Consider the following 18725-nt stretch of genomic DNA (forward strand, 5'->3'; position numbering starts at 1 on the left):
AATGAATAAAAACCTAAATAAAAACCTCAAAAAACCACCAACATCTCACACCTATAATCCACCAAACCAAACCTAAGCCTAAACCTAAACATTTCCAACACCAAAAAAAACTAATGAAAAACTAATAAATAAACTGAAGTGCAACCTTCCAAAAAAAATTCTGAATTTTTACACCACGTTTTTTACACCAATTTTTTTCTAAATTTTTACACCAATATTGTCAAATTTTTACACCAATTTTTTTCTAAATTTTTACACCAAAATTCTCTAAATTTTTACACCAATATTGTCAAATTTTTATACCGATATTGGGTAAATTTTTCCACTCTCTGGAGCCCAGTTTGGCTCCCAAATAAACACCCAAAAAACACCTATAACCCACCCAACCAAACCTAAACCACAGCATTTCCAACACCCAAAAAATGAGTAAAAATTAAATAAACTGAACTACAATTAAAAAAAAAATCTAAATTTTTACACCACATTTTTACACCAATATTTTCTAAATTTTGACACTCTGGTGCCCAGTTTGGCTCCCAACTAAACACCCAAAAAACCACCAACAGCTCACACCTATAACCCACCCAACCAAACCGAAACCACAGCATTTCCAACACCAAAAACAAATAAAAACCTAAATATAAACCCCAAAAAACCACCAACATCTCACACCTATAATCCACCAAACCAAACCTAAGCCTAAACCTAAACATTTCCAACACCAAAAAAAACTAATGAAAAACTAATAAATAAACTGAAGTGCAACCTTCCAAAAAAAATTCTGAATTTTTACACCACGTTTTTTACACCAATTTTTTTCTAAATTTTTACACCAAAATTCTCTAAATTTTTACACCAATATTGTCAAATTTTTACACCGATATTGTGTAAATTTTTCCACTCCCTGGAGCCCAGTTTGGCTCCCAAATAAACACCCAAAAAACACCTATAACCCACCCAACCAAACCTGAACCACCGCATTTCCAACACCAAAAAATAAATAATAAAAACCTAAATAAACTAAACTACAACCCAAAAAATTTTTTTTTCTAAATTTTTACACCCCACTGGGTGGCAGCAGCAGCAGCAGCTCTACCACCTATAACCCACCCAACCAAACCTAAACCACAGCATTTCCAACACCAAAAATAACTTAATAAAACCTAAATAAACCAAACTACAACCCCCCCCAAAATTTTTTTTTTCTAAATTTTTACACCACATTTTTACACCAATATTGTGTAAATCTTTCCACTCTCTGGAGCCCAGTTTGGCTCCCAAATAAACACCCAAAAAACACCAATAACCCACCCAACCAAACCTAAACCACAGCATTTCCAACACCAAAAACACTTAATAAAAACCTAAATAAATGAAACATTTTTACACCACACTGTCCTTGTCCTGGAGCCCACTTTGACTCCCAACTAAACACCCAAAAAACCACCAACATCTCACACCTATAATCCACCAAACCAAACCTGAACTTAAACCTAAACATTTCCAACACTGAAAAAATGAATAAAAACTAAATAAATAAACTAAATAAACCAAACTAAAACCCCCCAAAAAATCTAAATTTTTACACCACATTTTTACACCAATATTGTGTAAATTTTTCCACTCCCTGGAGCCCAGTTTGGCTCCCAACTAAACACCCAAAAAGGCACCAACAACTCACACCTATAACCCACCAAACCAAACCAAACTGAAACCACAGCATTTCCAACACCGAAAAAACTGAATAAAAAACCGAAATAAACTAAACTATGACCCCAAAACCAATTTTTTTTCCTAAATTTTTGCACCACAGTTTTACACCAATATTGTGTAAATTTTTCCACTCCCTGGAGCCCAGTTTGGCTCCCAAATAAACACCCAAAAAACACCGATAACCCACCCAACCAAACCTAAACCACAGCATTTCCAACACCAAAAAAAACCTTAAAAAAACCTAAATAAACCAAACTACAACCCCCCAAAAATTTTTTTTTTCTAAATTTTTACACCAATATTCTCTAAATTTTTACACCAATATTGTCAAATTTTTACACCAATACTGTGTAAATTTTTCCACTCTCTGGAGCCGAGTTTAACCCTTTGCTCTGTGCAGGGGCGCCCGGGAGGGGCTGGGCAGGAGCCCCGGCAGCCGCCAGAGCAGCACCGAGAGCGAGATCAAATCCCTGGAGCCGCGGCCCTGGAGCAGCACGGACTCGGACGGCTCCATGCGCAGCCTGAGGCCGCCCGTCACCAAGGCCAGCAGCTTCAGTGGCATCTCCATCCTCACCCGGGGGGACAGCGTGGGCAGCAGCAAGGGCAGCGCCGGCAGCCGCAGCTCGCGGGCAGGTACGGCGGGGAACTGGGGCAGAGGGATGGGGAATGGGGGTGTTGGGCTGGGAAAGGGGACATGGGGGTGGGATCTTCATGGAGATCTTCGTGGAGAGCTTCATCTGCCAGAGGGCACCTGGGGTGGGGAATGGAGATGTTGGACTGAAAAGGGGACATGGGGTGGAGATCTTCATGGAGATCTTCGTGGAGAGAGCTTCACCCCTGCCAGAGGGCACCTGGGGTGGGGAATGGGGATGTTGGACTGGAAAGGGGACCTGGGGTGGGGATCTTCATGGAGATCTTCGTGGAGAGCTTCATCTGCCCAGAGGGCACCTGGGGTGGGGAATGGGAGATGTTGGACTGGAAAAGGGGACCTGGGGTGGGGATCTTCATGGAGATCTTCATGGAGGGATCTTCATGGAGATCTTCATGGAGAGAGCTTCACCTGCCAGAGGGCACCTGGGGGTGGGGAATGGAGATGTTGGACTGGAAAAGGGGACCTGGGGTGTGGAATGGGGATGTTGAACTGAAAGAGGCACCTGGGGTGGAGATCTTCATGGAGATCTTCATGGAGAGATCTTCATGGAGAGAGCTTCACCTGCCAGAGGGCACCTGGGGTGGGGAATGGAGATTTTGGACTGACCAAGGGGACCTGGGGTGGGGAATGGAGATGTTGAACTGGAAAAGGGCGCCTGGGTGGAGATCTTCATGGAGAGCTTCATGGAGAGCTTCACCCGCCAGAGGGTACCTGGGCTGGGGGAATGGAGATCTTGAACTGACCAAGGGGACCTGGGGTGGGGAACGGAGATGTTGGACTGGGAAAGGGGACATGGGGTGGGATCTTCATGGAGATCTTCATGGAGAGAGCTTCACCTGCCAGAGGGCACCTGGGGTGGGGAATGGGGATGTTGGACTGGGAAAGGAACCTGGGGTGGGGATCTTCATGGAGATCTTCATGGAGAGCTTCATCTGCCAGAGGGCACCTGGGGTGGGAAATTGAGATGTTGAACTGCCAGAGGGCACCTGGGGTGGGGAATGGAGATGTTGGACTGGAAAAGGGCACCTGGGGTGGAGATCTTCATGGAGAGCTTCATGGAGATCTTCATCTGCCAGAGGGTACCTGGGCTGTGGGAATGGAGATCTTGAACTGACCAAGGGGACCTGGGGTGGGGAATGGAGATGTTGGGACTGGAAAAGGGGACCTGGGGTGGGGATCTTCATGGAGATCTTCATGGAGAGATCTTCATGGAGATCTTCCTGGAGATCTTCATCTGCCAGAGGGCACCTGGGGTGGGGAATGGAGATGTTGGACTGGAATAGGGGACCTGGGGTGGGAAATGGAGATCTTCACCCTGCCAGAGGGCACCTGGGGTGGGGAATGGAGATCTTGACCTGAGAAAGGGTACCTAGGATGGGTAATGGAGATCACGTCTGCCAGAGAGACTTGATTTTGGGTTGGGAAACTGGAGTTCTTTCTCTCCTAAAGGACACCTGGCGGACTGATTTTGGGCTGGGGAACATGGAGATCTTGACCTGAAAAAGGGCACCTGGGGTGGAAGGATCTTCATGGAGATCTTCATGGAGATCTTCATGGAGATCTTCATCTGTCAGAGAGCACCTGGGGGGGAAGAGGGCTGCAAAAGCGCACCTGGGGTGGGGAATGGAGATCTTGACCCTGCCAAAGGACACCTGACTGTCTCCATGGTCTGCAGTCCGTCACCAGGGACTGACAGATTTTGGGGTTGGAGAAATGGAGCTCTTTACCTGCCAGAGGACACCTGGCAGACTGAATTTGGGTTGGGGGAAGTGGAGCAGTCTACCTGCCGAAGGACACCTGATTGTCTCCAGGGTCTCCAGTCTGTCACCAAGACTGACAGGTTTAGGGTTTTGGAACTGGAGCACTTGACCTGCCAGAGGACACCTGGGGTGGGAAATGGAGATCTGGACCTGAAAAAGGGGCACCTGGGGTTGAGATCTTCATGGAGATCATCTGCCAAAGGGCACCTGGAGGGGGGAATGGAGATCTTGGACTGACAAAGTGTACCTAGGATGGGGAATGGAGATCTTCATCTGAAAAGATGAGATCTTCATCTTCATCATTCCCACCTGGGGTGGGAAATGGAGATCTTGACCTGAAAAGGGGCACCAGGGGTTGAGATCTTCATGGAGATCTTCATCTGCCAAAGGGCACCTGGAGGGGGGGAATGGAGATCTTGACCTGCCAAAGGACACCTGACTGTCTCCATGGTCTCCAGTCTGTCGTCAGGACTGACAGGTTTAGGGTTTCAGAACTGGAGCTCTTGACCTGCCAGAGGACACCTGGCAGACTGAATTTGGGTTGGGGAAATTGAGATCTTCATCTGCCAGAGGGCACCTGAGGTGGGGAATGGAGATCTTGAACTGAAAAGGGGGCACCTGGGGTTGAGATCTTCATGGAGATCTTCATCTACCAAAGGGCACCTGGGGTGGGGAATGGAGATCTTGAACTGAAAAAGGGCACCTGGGGTGGGGATGGAGATCTTGGACTGACAAAGTGTACCTAGGATGGGGAATGGAGATCTTCATCTTCATCATTCCCACCTGGGGTGGGAAATGGAGATCTTCATCTGCCAAAGGGCACCTGAGGTGGGGAATGGAGATCTTGAACTGAAAAGGGGCACCTGGGGTTGAGATCTTCATGGAGATCTTCATCTGCCAAAGGGCACCTGGGGTGGGGGAAACGGAGATGTTGAACTGAAAAAGGGCAGCTGGGAAGGAGAACGGAGATGTTCATCTGCCAGAGGGCACCTGGGGTGGGAAGTTGAGATGTTGAACTGACAGAGGGCAAATGGGGTGGGGATGGAGATCTTGACCTGACAAAGTGTACCTAGGATGGGGAATGGAGATCTTGACCTGCCAAAGGACACCCGGGGTGGGGAATGGAGATCTTGAGCTGACAGAGGGCACCTGGGAGATGGATTTTGGGTTGGGGAACTGGAGCTCTTCTCCTGCCAAAGGGCACCTGGGTTTGGGGAGGCACATCCAGGACACCTCTCTGTGCCTCTGGTTCTGTTCCAGGTGCTGGGTGGCCCTGAAACCTTTCTATAATATGGTATTAGTGGAATATAATATAGAATTAGTCCAATATAATATAGTTTAATAAAGCAATTGTTCAGCATTCTGAATCAGAACAGAGTCAGATGCATCCTTTCCATTCCCTCCCCTTTCCTGCTGGCTCCCAGCCCTCTGTGCTCTCTGTGTTCCAGGTTTGGTGCTGGGTGCCTCTGAAGCCATGATAATATAATATAATATAATATAATATAATATAATATAATATAAATATAATATAATATAATATAATATAATATAATATAATATAATATAATATAATATAATATAATATAATTATAATATAATATAATATAATATAATATAATATAATATAATATAATATAATATAATATAATATAATATAGCAATTGTTCATCATTCTGACTTAATGGAATCAAATGAATGCCATAGGTGCATTCCTGCTGGCTCCCCAGCCCTCTGTGCTCTCTGTGTTCCAGGTTTGGTGCTGGGTGCCTCTGAAGCCATGATAACATAATATAATATAATATAATATAATATAATATAATATAATATAATATAATATAATATAATATAATATAATATAATATATATATATAATATAATATAATATAATATAATATAATATAATATAATATAATATAATATAATATAATATAATATTAGCAATTGTTCATCATTCTGACTTAATGGAATCAAATGAATGCCATAGGTACATTTCCTGCTGGCTCCATCCCCCTGTGCTCTCTGTTCCAGGTTTGGTGCTGGGTGCCCCTGAAGCCATGATAATATAATATAATATAATATAATATAATATAATATAATATAATATAATATAATATAATATAATATAATATAATATAATATAATATAATATAATATAATATAATATAATATAATATAATTATAATATAATATAATATAATATAATATAATATAATATAATATAATATAATATAGCAATTGTTTCAGCATTCTGAATCAATGGAGTCAAATGAATGCTATAGATGCATTTCCTGCTGGCTCCCATCCCTCTGTGCCCTCTGTTTGTGCTCCAGGTTTGGTGCCTCTGAAGCCTTAATATTATATGGTATTAGTGTAATATAATATAGTATTAATCCAATAAAATATAGTTTAATAAAGCAATTGTTCAGCATTCTGAATCAGTGGAGTCAGATACATCCTATGGGTGCCCTCCCATTTCCTGCTGGCTCCCAGCCCTCTGTGCTCTCTCTCTGTTGCAGGTTTTGGTGCTGGGTGCCCCTGAAGCCTTTATATAATATCACATTACGTGTAATATAAATACAGTTTAATAAAGCAATTGTTCAGCATTCTGAATTAATGGAATCAAATGAATGCCATAGGTGCATTTCCTGCTGGCTCCCATCCCTCTGTGCTCTCTGTTGCAGGTTTGGTGCTGGGTGCCTCTGAAGCCAATATAATATAATATAATATAATATAATATAATATAATATAATATAATATAATATAATATAATATAATATAATATAATATAATATAATATAATATAATATAATATAATATAATATAATATAATATAATATAATATAATATAATATAATATAATATAATATAATATAATATAATATAATATAATATAATATAGCAATTGTTCATCATTCTGAATTAATGGAGTCAAATGAATGCCACAGGTGCATTTCCTGCTGGCTCCATCCCCCGGTGCTCTCTGTTCCAGGTTTGCTGCTGGGTGCCCCTGAAGCCTTTCTATAACACTAGTCCAATATAATACAGTTTAATAAAGCAGCTGTTCAGCATTCTGAATCAGAGCAGAGGTCGGATGCCTCCTGTGGGTGCATTTCCTGCTGGCTCCATCCCCCCGTGCTCTCTGTGTTGCAGGTTTGGGTGCTGGGTGCCCCCCGAGGGCTGCAGCCCCTCGCCCTCATCCCAGGCCAGCCGTGCCCTCCTGCCCTGCTCGGCCCCGCAGCCCCCCGGGCTCCCCCCAGCCCAGCAGCAGCAGCAGCAGCAGCCGCCCATCAGCAGCCCCATCATGTCCCAGGTGAGTCCCACAGGGCACAAAATGCCTTTCATAACTTTACTACAATATACCTGCTTGTTTTATATTTCTTACTTTATTGGTTTGCCTGACGCGATCCAGAAATTCTCAGGAAACGCCTTTAATTCAGGCAGGAGAGATTTAGATCATGACTCAAAGTTTGCCTAATTTTTGAATTATTTTCAGCCAAAAAAAACCCCTGAAAAAATAATTTAAAAATTAGAGAAAATGAAAGTAATTCAGCTTTCTTTGCTGGCATGAAGCGTTGCTATGTGCAAAAACCCCCAGTCACTTGTGTTGAAATTTTAGAAGTTTAATAGTTATAAAAATAGTTATAAAAATAGTAATAAGAATTTGGACAATCAGAGTTAGGACAATAAAAGCAAAGAATTACACAAGTCCAGATGATTCCTGGGCACTAACAAAGGATTAACCCTTTAAAGCAACAGCCTGTTGCATATTCATAAATCTCATACATGATGCAAACATTCTTTTCAAACAAATTAAATCTTCTGCCTCATTCCTGCCCCCCTCCTCCCATCTTGTAAATCAATTTCTTTGGTTCCTAGAAATTTGCTTCTTGGGGAAGCAGAGCCAGAGGAATCCCTTGTGTTTCATAACTTTACTAGAATATATCTGCTACTTTTATATTTCCTCCTTTATTGGTTTGCCTAACGCGATCCAGAAATTCTCAGGAAATGCCTTTAATTCAAGCAGGAGAGATTTAGATTTCAGTTTGTATCTTCTGCTGTCTCATCCAAGGGTTTAGGGCCTGGAAAAAAACTGATTTTAGGTTGTTTGACTATTTTGAAGGGTCTGGAAATGCACCATGCCCATGTCCATCCAAAGGTGAAATCAAAGCATCAAACCCATCCATCCAGCACTGACCATTGGTGCCCAAAGCTCAGGGTGGAGATTTTAGGGGTTTTACTGTCCCATCCAAGGGTTTAGGGCCTGGAAAAACTGATTTCAGGTTGTTTGAGTGTTTTGAAGGGTCTGGAAATGCACCATGCCCATGTCCCTGTCCCTCCTATGTCACCAGAGGTCAAATCAAAGCATCAAACCCCATCCATCCAGCACTGACCATTGGTGCCCAAAACATGGGGTGGGGATTTTAGGGGTTTTACTGTCCCATCCAAGGGTTTAGAGCCTGGAAAAACTGATTTTCAGGCTGTTTTGCTGTTTTGAAGGGTCTGGAAATGCACCATGCCCATGTCCCTGTCCCTTCTATGTCACCAGAGGTCACATTAAAGGATCAACTTCCCCCCCATCCAGCACTGACCATTGGTGCCCAAAACATGGGGTGGAGATTTTAGGGTTTTACTGTCTCATGCAAGGGTTTAGGTCTTAGAAAAACTGATTTCAGACGGTTTGAGTGTTTTTGAGGGGGTCTGAAATGCACCATGCCCATGTCCCTTCTGTGTCACCAAATCAATTCCCCCCATCCAGCAGTGACCATTGGGTGCCCAAAGCACAGGGTGGGGGTTCCACTGAAGGCTTTTAGTGCCATGAAGGGCTCCAGGTGACAAAGCAGGGCTCCCCGTGGAAGGTGAGTGTGCAGGGATGGCCAAGGAGCACCGTGGGGAGCAGCAGGGACCCCTGAGATGGCTGGGCTGTGCCTGATGGGATGGATGGATGGTGGATGCTGGCCTGGAATGGTTCCTGTGCTCCCCAACCCCTGCAAAGCCCCTCTGTGTTTGCAGTTGGCTCACTTGACTTGACTAACCTTGTTGTTCCTTCTTTCTCTCCTTCCTTCCTCTTCCTTCCTTCCTTCCTTCCTTCCTCCTTCCTTCCTTCCTTCCTTCCTTCCTTCCTTCCTTCCTTCCTTCTATCCTTCCTTCCTTCCTTCCTTCCTTCCTTCCTTCCTTCCTTCCTTCCTTCCTTCCTTCCTTCCTTCCTTCCTCCTTCCTTCCTTCCTTCCTTCCTTCCCTTCCTTCCTCCTTTCCTTCCTTCCTTCCTTCCTTCCTTCCTTCCTTCCTTCCTTCCTTCCTTCCTTCCTTCCTTCCTTCCTTCCTTCCTTCCTTCCTTCCTTCCTTCCTCTTCCTTCCTTCCTTCCCTTCCTTCCTTTCCTCCCCTTTTCCCTTCCTTCTTTTCCTCCCTTTTCCTCTGTCCTTTTCCTTCCTTTTCCTCCATTTTCCTTCCCCTTTTCCCCTAATTTTCTTCCCCCTTTCCTTCCTCTTTCCTCCCCCTCTTTCCTCCCTTTGCCTTCCCCCTTTTCCCTCATTTTCCCTCCCTTTTCCTTCCTTCTCCTCCTCCCCATTCTTCCCTTTTCCTTTCTCCTTTTCCTCCCTCTTCCTCCCTTCTTTTCTTCCATTTTCCTCTGTGTTTTTCCTTCCTTTTCCTCCCATTTCCTTCTTCCTTTTCTTCTCTTTTCCATGCCCCTTTTCCCTCATTTTCCTGCCTTTTCCTTCCTTCCTTTTCCTCCCTTTCCCTTCCTTTCCCTCCCCTCTTTTCCCTCATTTTCCTCCTACCTTTTCCTCCCTTTCCCCTTCATTTTCCTCCTCCCCTTTCCTTCTTCTTTTCCTCCCTTTTCCACCCTCCTTTTCCATCATTTTCCTCCCTACCTTTCCTCCCTTTTCCTTCCTCATTTCCCTCCTTCTTTTCCTCCCTTTTCCTTCTCCTTTTTCCTCCTCCCTTTTCCTTAATTCTCCTTCTTCCTTTTCCTTCTCCCTTTCTTTCTGTCCTCCCTTTTCCTCCATTTTCCTCTCCCTTTTCCTCCTTTTTTTTCTGTCCTTTTCCTTCCTTTTCCTCCCATTTCCTCCTCCCCATTCCTCCTTTTTCCTTTCTCCTTTTCCTCCCTTTCCCTTCCTTTTCCTCCCACTTCCTTCTTCTATTCCTTCCTCATTTTCCTCCCTACTTTTCCTCCCTTTTCCTTCCTTTTCCCTCCTTCTTTTCCTCCCTTTTCCTCTGTCCTTTTCCTTCCTTTTCCTCCATTTTCCTTCCCCTTTTCCCCCTAATTTCTTCCCCCTTTTCCTCCCTTTTCCTTCCTTTTCCTCCCCCTCTTTCCTCTCCCTTTTCCTTCCCCCTTTTCCCTCATTTTCCTCCCTTTCCCTCCCTTCTCCTCCTCCCCATTCTTCCCTTTTCCTTTCTCCTTTCCTCCCTCTTCCTCCCTTCTTTTCTTCCATTTCCTCTGTGTTTTTCCTTCCTTTTCCCTCCCATTTCCTTCTTCCTTTTCTTCTCTTTTCCATCCCCCTTTTCCCTCATTTTCCTGCCTTTTCCTTCCTTCCTTTTCCTCCCTTTCCCTTCCTTTCCCTCCCCTCTTTTCCCTCATTTTCCTCCTACCTTTTCCTCCCTTTCCCTCATTTTCCTCCTCCCCTTTCCTTCTTCCTTTTCCTCCCTTCTCCCACCTTCCTTTTCCATCATTTTCCTCCCTACCTTTCCTCCCTTTTCCTTCCTCATTTTCCCTCCTTCTTTTCTTCTCCTTTTTCCTCCTACCTTTTCCTTAATTCTCCATCTTCCTTTTCCTTCTCCCTTTCTTTCCTTCCTCCCTTTCCTCCATTTTTCTCCCTTTTCCTCCTTTTTCCTCTGTCCTTTTCCTTCCCTTTTCCTCCCATTTCCTTCCTCCTTTTCCTTCCTTTTCCTCCTCCCCATTCCGCCTGTTTCCTTTCTCCTTTTCCTCCCTTTCCCTTCCCTTTTCCCTCCCATTTCCTTTCCTCATTTTCCTCCCTACTTTTCCTCCCTTTTCCTTCCTTTTCCCTCCTCTTTTCCTCCCTTTTCCTCTGTCCTTTTCCTTCCTTTTCCTCCATTTTCCTTCCCCTTTTCCCCTAATTTTCTTCCCCCTTTTCCTCCTTTTCCTTCCTTTTCCTCCCCCTCTTTCCTCCCTTTTCCTTCCCCCTTTTCCCTCGTTTTCCTCCCTTTTCCTTCCTTCTCCTCCTCCCCGTTCTTCCCTTTTCCTTTCTCCTTTTCCTCCCTCTTCCTCCCTTCTTTTCTTCCATTTTCCTCTGTGTTTTTTCTTCCTTTTCTTCTCTTTCCATCCCCCTTTTCCCTCATTTTCCTGCATTTTCCTTCCTACCTTTTCCTCCCTTTCCTTCATTTTCCCTCCTCCCCTTTCCTTCTTCCTTTTCCTCCCTTCTCCACCCTCCTTTTCCATCATTTTCCTCCCTACCTTTCCTCCCTTCTCCTTCCTCATTTTCCCTCCTTCTTTTCCTCCCCTTTCCTTCTCCTTTTCCTCCTCCCTTTTCCTTAATTCTCCTTCTTCCTTTTCCTTCTCCCTTTCTTTCCTTCCTCCCTTTTCTCCTTTTTCCTCTGTCCTTTCCCTCCCCTTTTCCTCCCATTTCCTTCCTCATTTTCCTCCCTACTTTTCCTCCCTTTTCCTCTTCCTTTTCCCTCCTTCTTTTCGTCCTTTTTCCTCTGTCCTTTTCTCCATTTCCTTCCCCTTTTCCCCTAATTTTCTTCCCCCTTTTCCTCCCTTTTCCTTCCTTTTCCTCCCCCTTTCCTCCCTTTTCCTTCCCCCTTTTCCCTCGTTTTCCTCCCTTTTCCTTCCTTCTCCTCCTCCTCCCCATTCTTCCCTTTTCCTTTCTCCTTTTCCCTCCCTTTTCCTCCCATATTTCCTTCTTTTTCCTCCTTTTTTCCTCTGTCCTTTTCCTTCCTTTTCCTCCCATTTCCTTCTTCCTTTTCCTTCCTTTTCCTCCTCCCCATTCCTCCTGTTTCCTTTCTCCTTTCCTCCCTTTCCTTCCTTTTCCTCCCTTTTCCTTCCTCATTTTCCTCCTCCCTTTTCCTCCCTTTTCCTTCCTTTTCCCTCCTTCTTTTCCTCCCTTTTCCTCTGTCCTTTTCCTTCCTTTTCCTCCATTTTCCTTCCCCTTTCCCCCTAATTTTCTTCCCCCTTTTCCTCCCGCCTCTTTCCTCCCTTTTCCTTCCCCCTTTTCCCTCGTTTCCTCCCTTTTCCTTCCTTCTCCTCCTCCCCCGTTCTTCCCTTTTCCTTTCTCCTTTTCCTCCCTCTTCCTCCCTTCTTTTCTTCCATTTTCCTCTGTGTTTTTTCTTCCTTTTCTTCTCTTTTCCATCCCCTTTCCCTCATTTTTCTGCATTTTCCTTCCTACCTTTTCCTCCCTTCCCTTCATTTTCCTCCTCCCCTTTCCTTCTTCCTTTTCCTCCCTTCTCCACCTTCCTTTTCCATCATTTTTCCTCCCTACCTTTCCTCCTCTTCTCCTTCTCATTTTCCCTCCTTCTTTTCCTCCATTTTCCTTCCCCTTTCCCCCTAATTTTCTTCCCCCTTTTCCTCCCTTTTCCTTCCTTTTCCTCCCCCCCTTTCCTCCCTTTTCCTTCCCCCTTTTCCCTCGTATTCCTCCCTTATCCTTCCTTCTCCTCCTCCTCCCCATTCTTCCCTTTTCCTTTCTCCTTTTCCTCCCTTTTCCTCCATTTTCCTTCTTTTTACTCCTTTTTCCTCTGTCCTTTTCCTTCCTTTTCCTCCCATTTCCTTCTTCCTTTTCCTTCCTTTTCCTCCTCCCCCATTCCTCCTGTTTCCTTTCTCCTTTTCCTCCCTTTCCCTTCCTTTTCCTCCCTTTTCCTTCCTCATTTTCCTCCCTACTTTTCCTCCTTTTCCTTCCTTTTCCCTCCTTCTTTTCCTCCCTTTTCCTCTGTCATTTTCCTTCCCCTTTCCCCCTAATTTTCTTCCCCCTTTTCCTTCCTTTTCCTCCCCCTTTCCTCCCTTTTCCTTCTCCCCCTTTCTCTCGTTTTCCTCCTTTTCCTTCCTTCTCCTCCTCCCCGTTCTTCCCTTTTCCTTCTCCTTTTCCTCCCTTTTCCCTCATTTTCCTCCCTCCCACCCCTCTCTGCTGGTGTAGCCGGTGCCGGCGTTGCAGCCCGTTCCGTACTCTCCAAGCTCCTGCCCCCAAGTCCTCCTGCCAGTGTCTCCACCCCAGCAGTACAGCCTGGTACAAAGCCCAGTTCCTCTCTTGCTCCGTGTCTCTTGTGCTCTGTGCTGTGTTTGTGGTGTGCGTGAGCTTGTGCTGATCAGCTGTGTCCCCAAACACACCCACCCGACCCCTGGGGCTGGGGGTCCCCAGCTCTGGCATCCCTGAGGCCATGGGACCACCAGTGATGGGTGGAAAGAGCCTGGGAAGAGAAAATTCAGAGCTCTCCAGCAATGCCTGAGGCCATGGGACCACCATTGAAGGGTGGAAGAGCCTGGGAAGTGCAAATTCAGAGCTCCTAGAGCTTCCAAAAAGATGTCTGAGACCATGGGACCACCATTGAAGGGTGGAAAGAGCCTGGGAAGTGCAAATTCAGAGCTCCCAGAGCTCCCCAGCAGATGCCTGAGGCCATGGGACATTCACTGCTGGAGTGGTATTCTTGGAAAGATCCTGGGAGGTGCAAATTCAGAGCTCCAGAGCTCCCCAGCAATGCCTGAGGCCATGGGACCAACCATTGAAGGGGTGGAAAGAGCCTGGGAAGTGCAAATTCAGAGCTCCCAGAGCTCCCAAAAAGATGTCTGAGACCATGGGACCTCCACTGCTGGTTGGAAAGGGCTTGGGAAGAGAAAATTCAAATCTCCCAGAGCTCCCAGCAGATGCTTGAGGCCACAGGACTGTCACTGTTGGGTTGGTGGCCTTGGAAAGAGCGAATTCCAAGGCCAGAGCTCCCCAGCAGATGCCTGAGGCCATCACTGCTGGTTGGAAAGGGCCTGGGAAGAGAAAATTCAGAGCTCCCAGCAGATGCTTGAGGCCATGGGACTGCCACTGTTGGGTTGGTGGCCTCGGAAGGAGCAAATCCCAAGCCCAGAGCTCCCCAGAAGATGCTTGAGGCCATGGAACCACCACTGCTTCAGTGGTGGGTTTGGAAAGATCCTGGGAGGTGCAAATTCAGAGCTCCCAGAGCTCCCCAGCAATGCCTGAGGCCTTGGGGACCACCATTTGAAGGGTGGAAAGAGCCTGGGGAAGAGCAAATTCAGAGCTCCCGGAGCTCCCAAAAAAGATGTCTGAGACCACCAATGCTGGTTGGAAAGACTTGGGAAGAAAAAATTCCAAGCCCAGAGCTCCCAGCAGATGCCTTGCAAAGAGCCTGGGGAAGAGAAAAATCAGAGATCCAGAGCTCCAGAAAGACACCTGAGGCACCACTGCTGGACTGGTGGCCTTGGGAAGAGCAAATCCCAAACCCAGAGCTCCCCAGAAGATACTTGAGGCCACCAGTGCTGGAGTGGTGGGTTTGGAAAGAGCTTGGGAAGAGCAAATTCAGAGCTCCCAGAGCTCCCAGAGCCACCTTGCAGGTGCTTGAAGCCACCACTGCTGGTTGGAAAGGGCCTGGGGAGAGAAAATCCAGAGCTCTCAGAGATCCCAAAAAGATGTCCTGAGGCCACCACTGCTGGAGTGGTGACCTTGGGAAGAGCAAAATCAGAGATCCCAGAGGTCCCCAGAAGATGTCTGAGGCCATGGGACCACCATTGAAGGGTGGAAAGAGCCTGGGAAGTGAAAATTCAGAGCTCCCAGAGCTCCCCAGCAGATGCCTGAGGCCCACAGGACCATTGCTGCTGGAGTGGGTGGCCTTGGAAAGAGCCTGGGAAGAGCAAAATCAGAGATCCCAGAGCCTCCCCAGAAGATTGGAGGTTTTTATTTGCTCCAGGGATCTCCCCTGTGCTGGCTGCGGTCTGAGGGCCGTGGGACCATCACTGCAGGAGTGGTGGCCATTGAAAGAGCCTGGGAAGAACAAATCAAACCCAGAGCTCCCCAAAAGAGGCCTTGGAAGGAGCCTGGGAAGAGCAAAATCAGAGATCCCAGAGCTCCCCAGCAGATGTCCTGAGGCCATGGGACCATCACTGCTGGAGTTGTGACCATTGAAAGAGCAAGTTCTAAGCCCAGAGCTCCCCAGCAGATGTCTGAGGCCACAGGACCATCACTGCAGGAGTGGTGGCCTTGGAAAGAGCCTGGGAAGAGCAAATCCCAAGCCCAGAGCTCCCCAGCAGATGCTTGAGGCCACCAGTGCTGGGAGTGGTGGGCCTTTGGGAAGAGCAAACCCAATCCCAAGCCCAGAGCTCCCCAGCAGTTCTGGTGCTCACTGTGGGCTCTGGGGGCCGTGGCAGCCCCCCTGGGCTCAGCCCAGCCCCTGTGGGGTCTCCAGGTGGATCTTTTGGGAATGGTGTCCCCCATGGGACGTGGCAGCTGGACTGGTGTCACCCCTCGTGTCCCCAACATCTGCTGAGCTCAGCTGGCACGTCCCCCTGTCCTGCTCTGGGTCTGTGGCTCGTGTTTGGAGGGCTTTTGTGGGGGCTCCTCTGGGAGAAGGGGGTGTGCATTAACCAGCAGAGCTGGGTCCTGCTGGTCGTGGCTCTTTTTGTCCCATCTCCTCCATCCTTGCCCCGTTCCAGGGCTGCTGAGCTCAGCTGGCATGTCCCATGTCCCCCTGTCTGCTCTGGGTCTGTGGTCCATGTTTGGGGGGCTTTTCTGGGAGAAAGGGTGTGAATTACCAGCAGAGCTGTGTTCCTGCTGCTCCTTTTGTCCCACCTCCTCCATCCTTACCCCACTCCAGGCCAACGAGCTCAGCTGGCATGTCCCGTGTCCTGCTGATCTCAGCTGGCATGTCCCCCTTTCCTGCTCTGTGTCTGGGTGCTTTTTGCGGGGCTCCTCTGGAAGAAGGGGTCTGTATTACCAGCAGAGCTGTGTCCTAGTGCTCCTTTTGTCCCATCTCCTCCTTGCTTGCCCCACTCCAGGCCGACAAGCTCAGCTGGCATGTCCCGTGTCCCCCTGTCCTGCTCTGTGTCTGGGGCTTTTTGGGGGGCTCGTCTGGGAGAGGGGGTGTGTATTACCAGCAGAGCTGTGTCCTGCTGCTCTTGGCTCTTTTTGTCCCACCTGCTCCATCCTTGCCCCACTCCAGACCAATGCAAGCTCAGCTGGCATGTCCCGTGTCCCCCTGTCGTGCTGAGCTCAGCTGGCATGTCCCGTGTCCCCCTGTCCTGCTCTGGTCTGTGGTTCATGTTTGGGGGGCTTTTTGCGGGGCTCCTCTGGAAAGAAGGGGTCTGTATTTACCAGCAGAGCTGTGTCCTGCTGCTCCTTTTGTCCCACCTCCTCCATCCTTGCCCCGTTCCAAGCAACAAGCTCAGCTGGCATGTCCCGTGTCCCCCCTGTCCTGCTGAGCTCAGCTGGCATGTCCCGGTGTTCCCTGTCCTGCTCTGGGTCTGTGGTTCATGTTTGGGGGGCTTTTGGGGGGGCTTTTGGGGGGGGGAGAAGAGAAGCTGTGTCCTGCTGCTCCTTTTGTCCCACCTCCTCCATCCTTGCCCCACTCCAGACCAACAAGCTCAGCTGGCATGTCCCATGTCCCTGCTGATCTCAGCTGGCATGTCACCCTGTCCTGCTCTGTACCTCATGTTTTGGGGGCTTTTGGGGCGCTTTTTGGGGGGCTTCTCTGGGAGAAGGGGTCTGTATTGCCAGCAGAGCTGTGTCCCACTGCTCTTGGCTCCTTTTGTCCCACCTTCCTCCATCCTTACCCCGCTCCAGGCCGACGAGCTCAGCAGCCCCTTCGGGCAGATCAGCCTGAGCCGCCAGGGCTCCACAGAAGCTCCGGACCCCTCGTCGGGGATGTTCCAGCCGTCGCTGCTGTCCCAGCACCCGCAGCAGCCGGGGTTCATCATGGCAGCCCCCCCTGGGCAGCCCATCCCCACCTCCAGCTACTCTGCCTCGGGGCACACGGCCCCCAGCCAGCCGGTGCTGCAGGCCCCAGGGCTACATCCAGCCCCCTCAGCAGGTAACGGGGCAGGAGGGGGGCCTGGGGAGGGGTCCCTGCGGAACTGGGTCTGACTCCGTGCTCTTAGAAGGGTGATTTATTATTATATGGCATTATATTACATTATATCACGTTACATTACATTACATTGTCTCATATCATACTACATGATATTATATTATACAATATTATATTCTATTATACAATATGTTATTATACAATATTATATTCTATTATACAATATGTTATTATACTATATGATATAATTCTACTATATTGTATTATATTACATGATATGATATGATATTATATTATATTACATTACAATTACATTATCTCATCATACTATATGATATAATTCTACTATATTGTATTATATCACATTGTATTATATTGTATTATATTATATTACATGATATGATATATTATATTGCATTACATTACATTACCTCATATCATACTAATATATTATATTATACAATATTATATTCTATTATACAATATGTTATTATACTATATGATAAAATTCTACTATATTGTATTATATTACATTGTATTATATTGTATTATATATATTACATTATATGATATGATATGATATTATATTATATTGCATTACATTACATTACATTTACCTCATATCATACTATATGATATTATATTATACAATATTATATTCTATTACACAATATGTTATTTGTACTATATGATATAATTCTACTATATTGTATTGTATTACATTGTATTATATTGTATATGATATGATATTATATTACTTTACATTACATTATCTCATATCATACTATATGATATTTATATTACAATATTATATTCTATTATACAATATGTTATACAATATTATATTCTATTATACAATAAGTTATTATACAATATGATATAATATGATATGATATGATATTATATTACATTACATTACATTACCTTACCTCATCTCATATCATACTTTATGATATTATATTATATTATACAATATTATATTCTATCATATCATATCATATCATATTCTATCATATCATATACTATCATATACTATATTATATTTATACTATATATCATATTATATTATATTATATTATATTATATTATATTATATTATATTAGTATTATATTATATTATATTATATTATATTATATTATATTATATTATATTATATTATATTATATTATATTATATTATATTATATTATATTATATTATATTGACATATATATGTCTGGGATATCCCCAGAGCTGGCAGGCCTGAGGTTGCTGAGGAGGGGGTTTGAGGGTCTGACTTCATGTTCTTAGAAGGCTAATTTATTATTATATTACATTATATTACATTACATTGCATTATACAAAACAATATTATATGATATGATACGATATTATATGATATTATGTTTTATATTACATTACATTACATTGCGTGGTATGAGATATGATATGATGTGATGTGATATGATATGATATGAAATATCGTATTATATTATGTTATATTATGTTATATTATATTATATTATATTATATTATGTTATGTTATGTTATATTATATTTTATTATATTATATTATATATTATATTATATTATATTATATTATATTAAATTATATTATATTATATTATATTATATTATATTATATTATATT

The 18725-nt window shown here is 45.1% G+C and overlaps 1 protein-coding gene across 1 annotated transcript in view; it reads left to right on the plus strand.

Annotated features, from left to right (window-relative positions):
• Positions 1-18725, plus strand: part of LOC134431188 (R3H domain-containing protein 2-like) — an 85590-nt gene that overhangs the window by 52787 nt on the left and 14078 nt on the right. The window contains 6 exon segments of the mRNA XM_063179175.1: positions 2114-2346; positions 6154-6176; positions 7301-7435; positions 13210-13299; positions 16852-17067; positions 17069-17098. Coding sequence (XP_063035245.1) covers positions 2114-2346; positions 6154-6176; positions 7301-7435; positions 13210-13299; positions 16852-17067; positions 17069-17098 — 727 coding nt within the window.

The sequence above is a fragment of the Melospiza melodia genome, chromosome 31 (genome assembly GCF_035770615.1).
Source record: "Melospiza melodia melodia isolate bMelMel2 chromosome 31, bMelMel2.pri, whole genome shotgun sequence".
Taxonomy (NCBI): Eukaryota; Metazoa; Chordata; class Aves; order Passeriformes; family Passerellidae; genus Melospiza; species Melospiza melodia.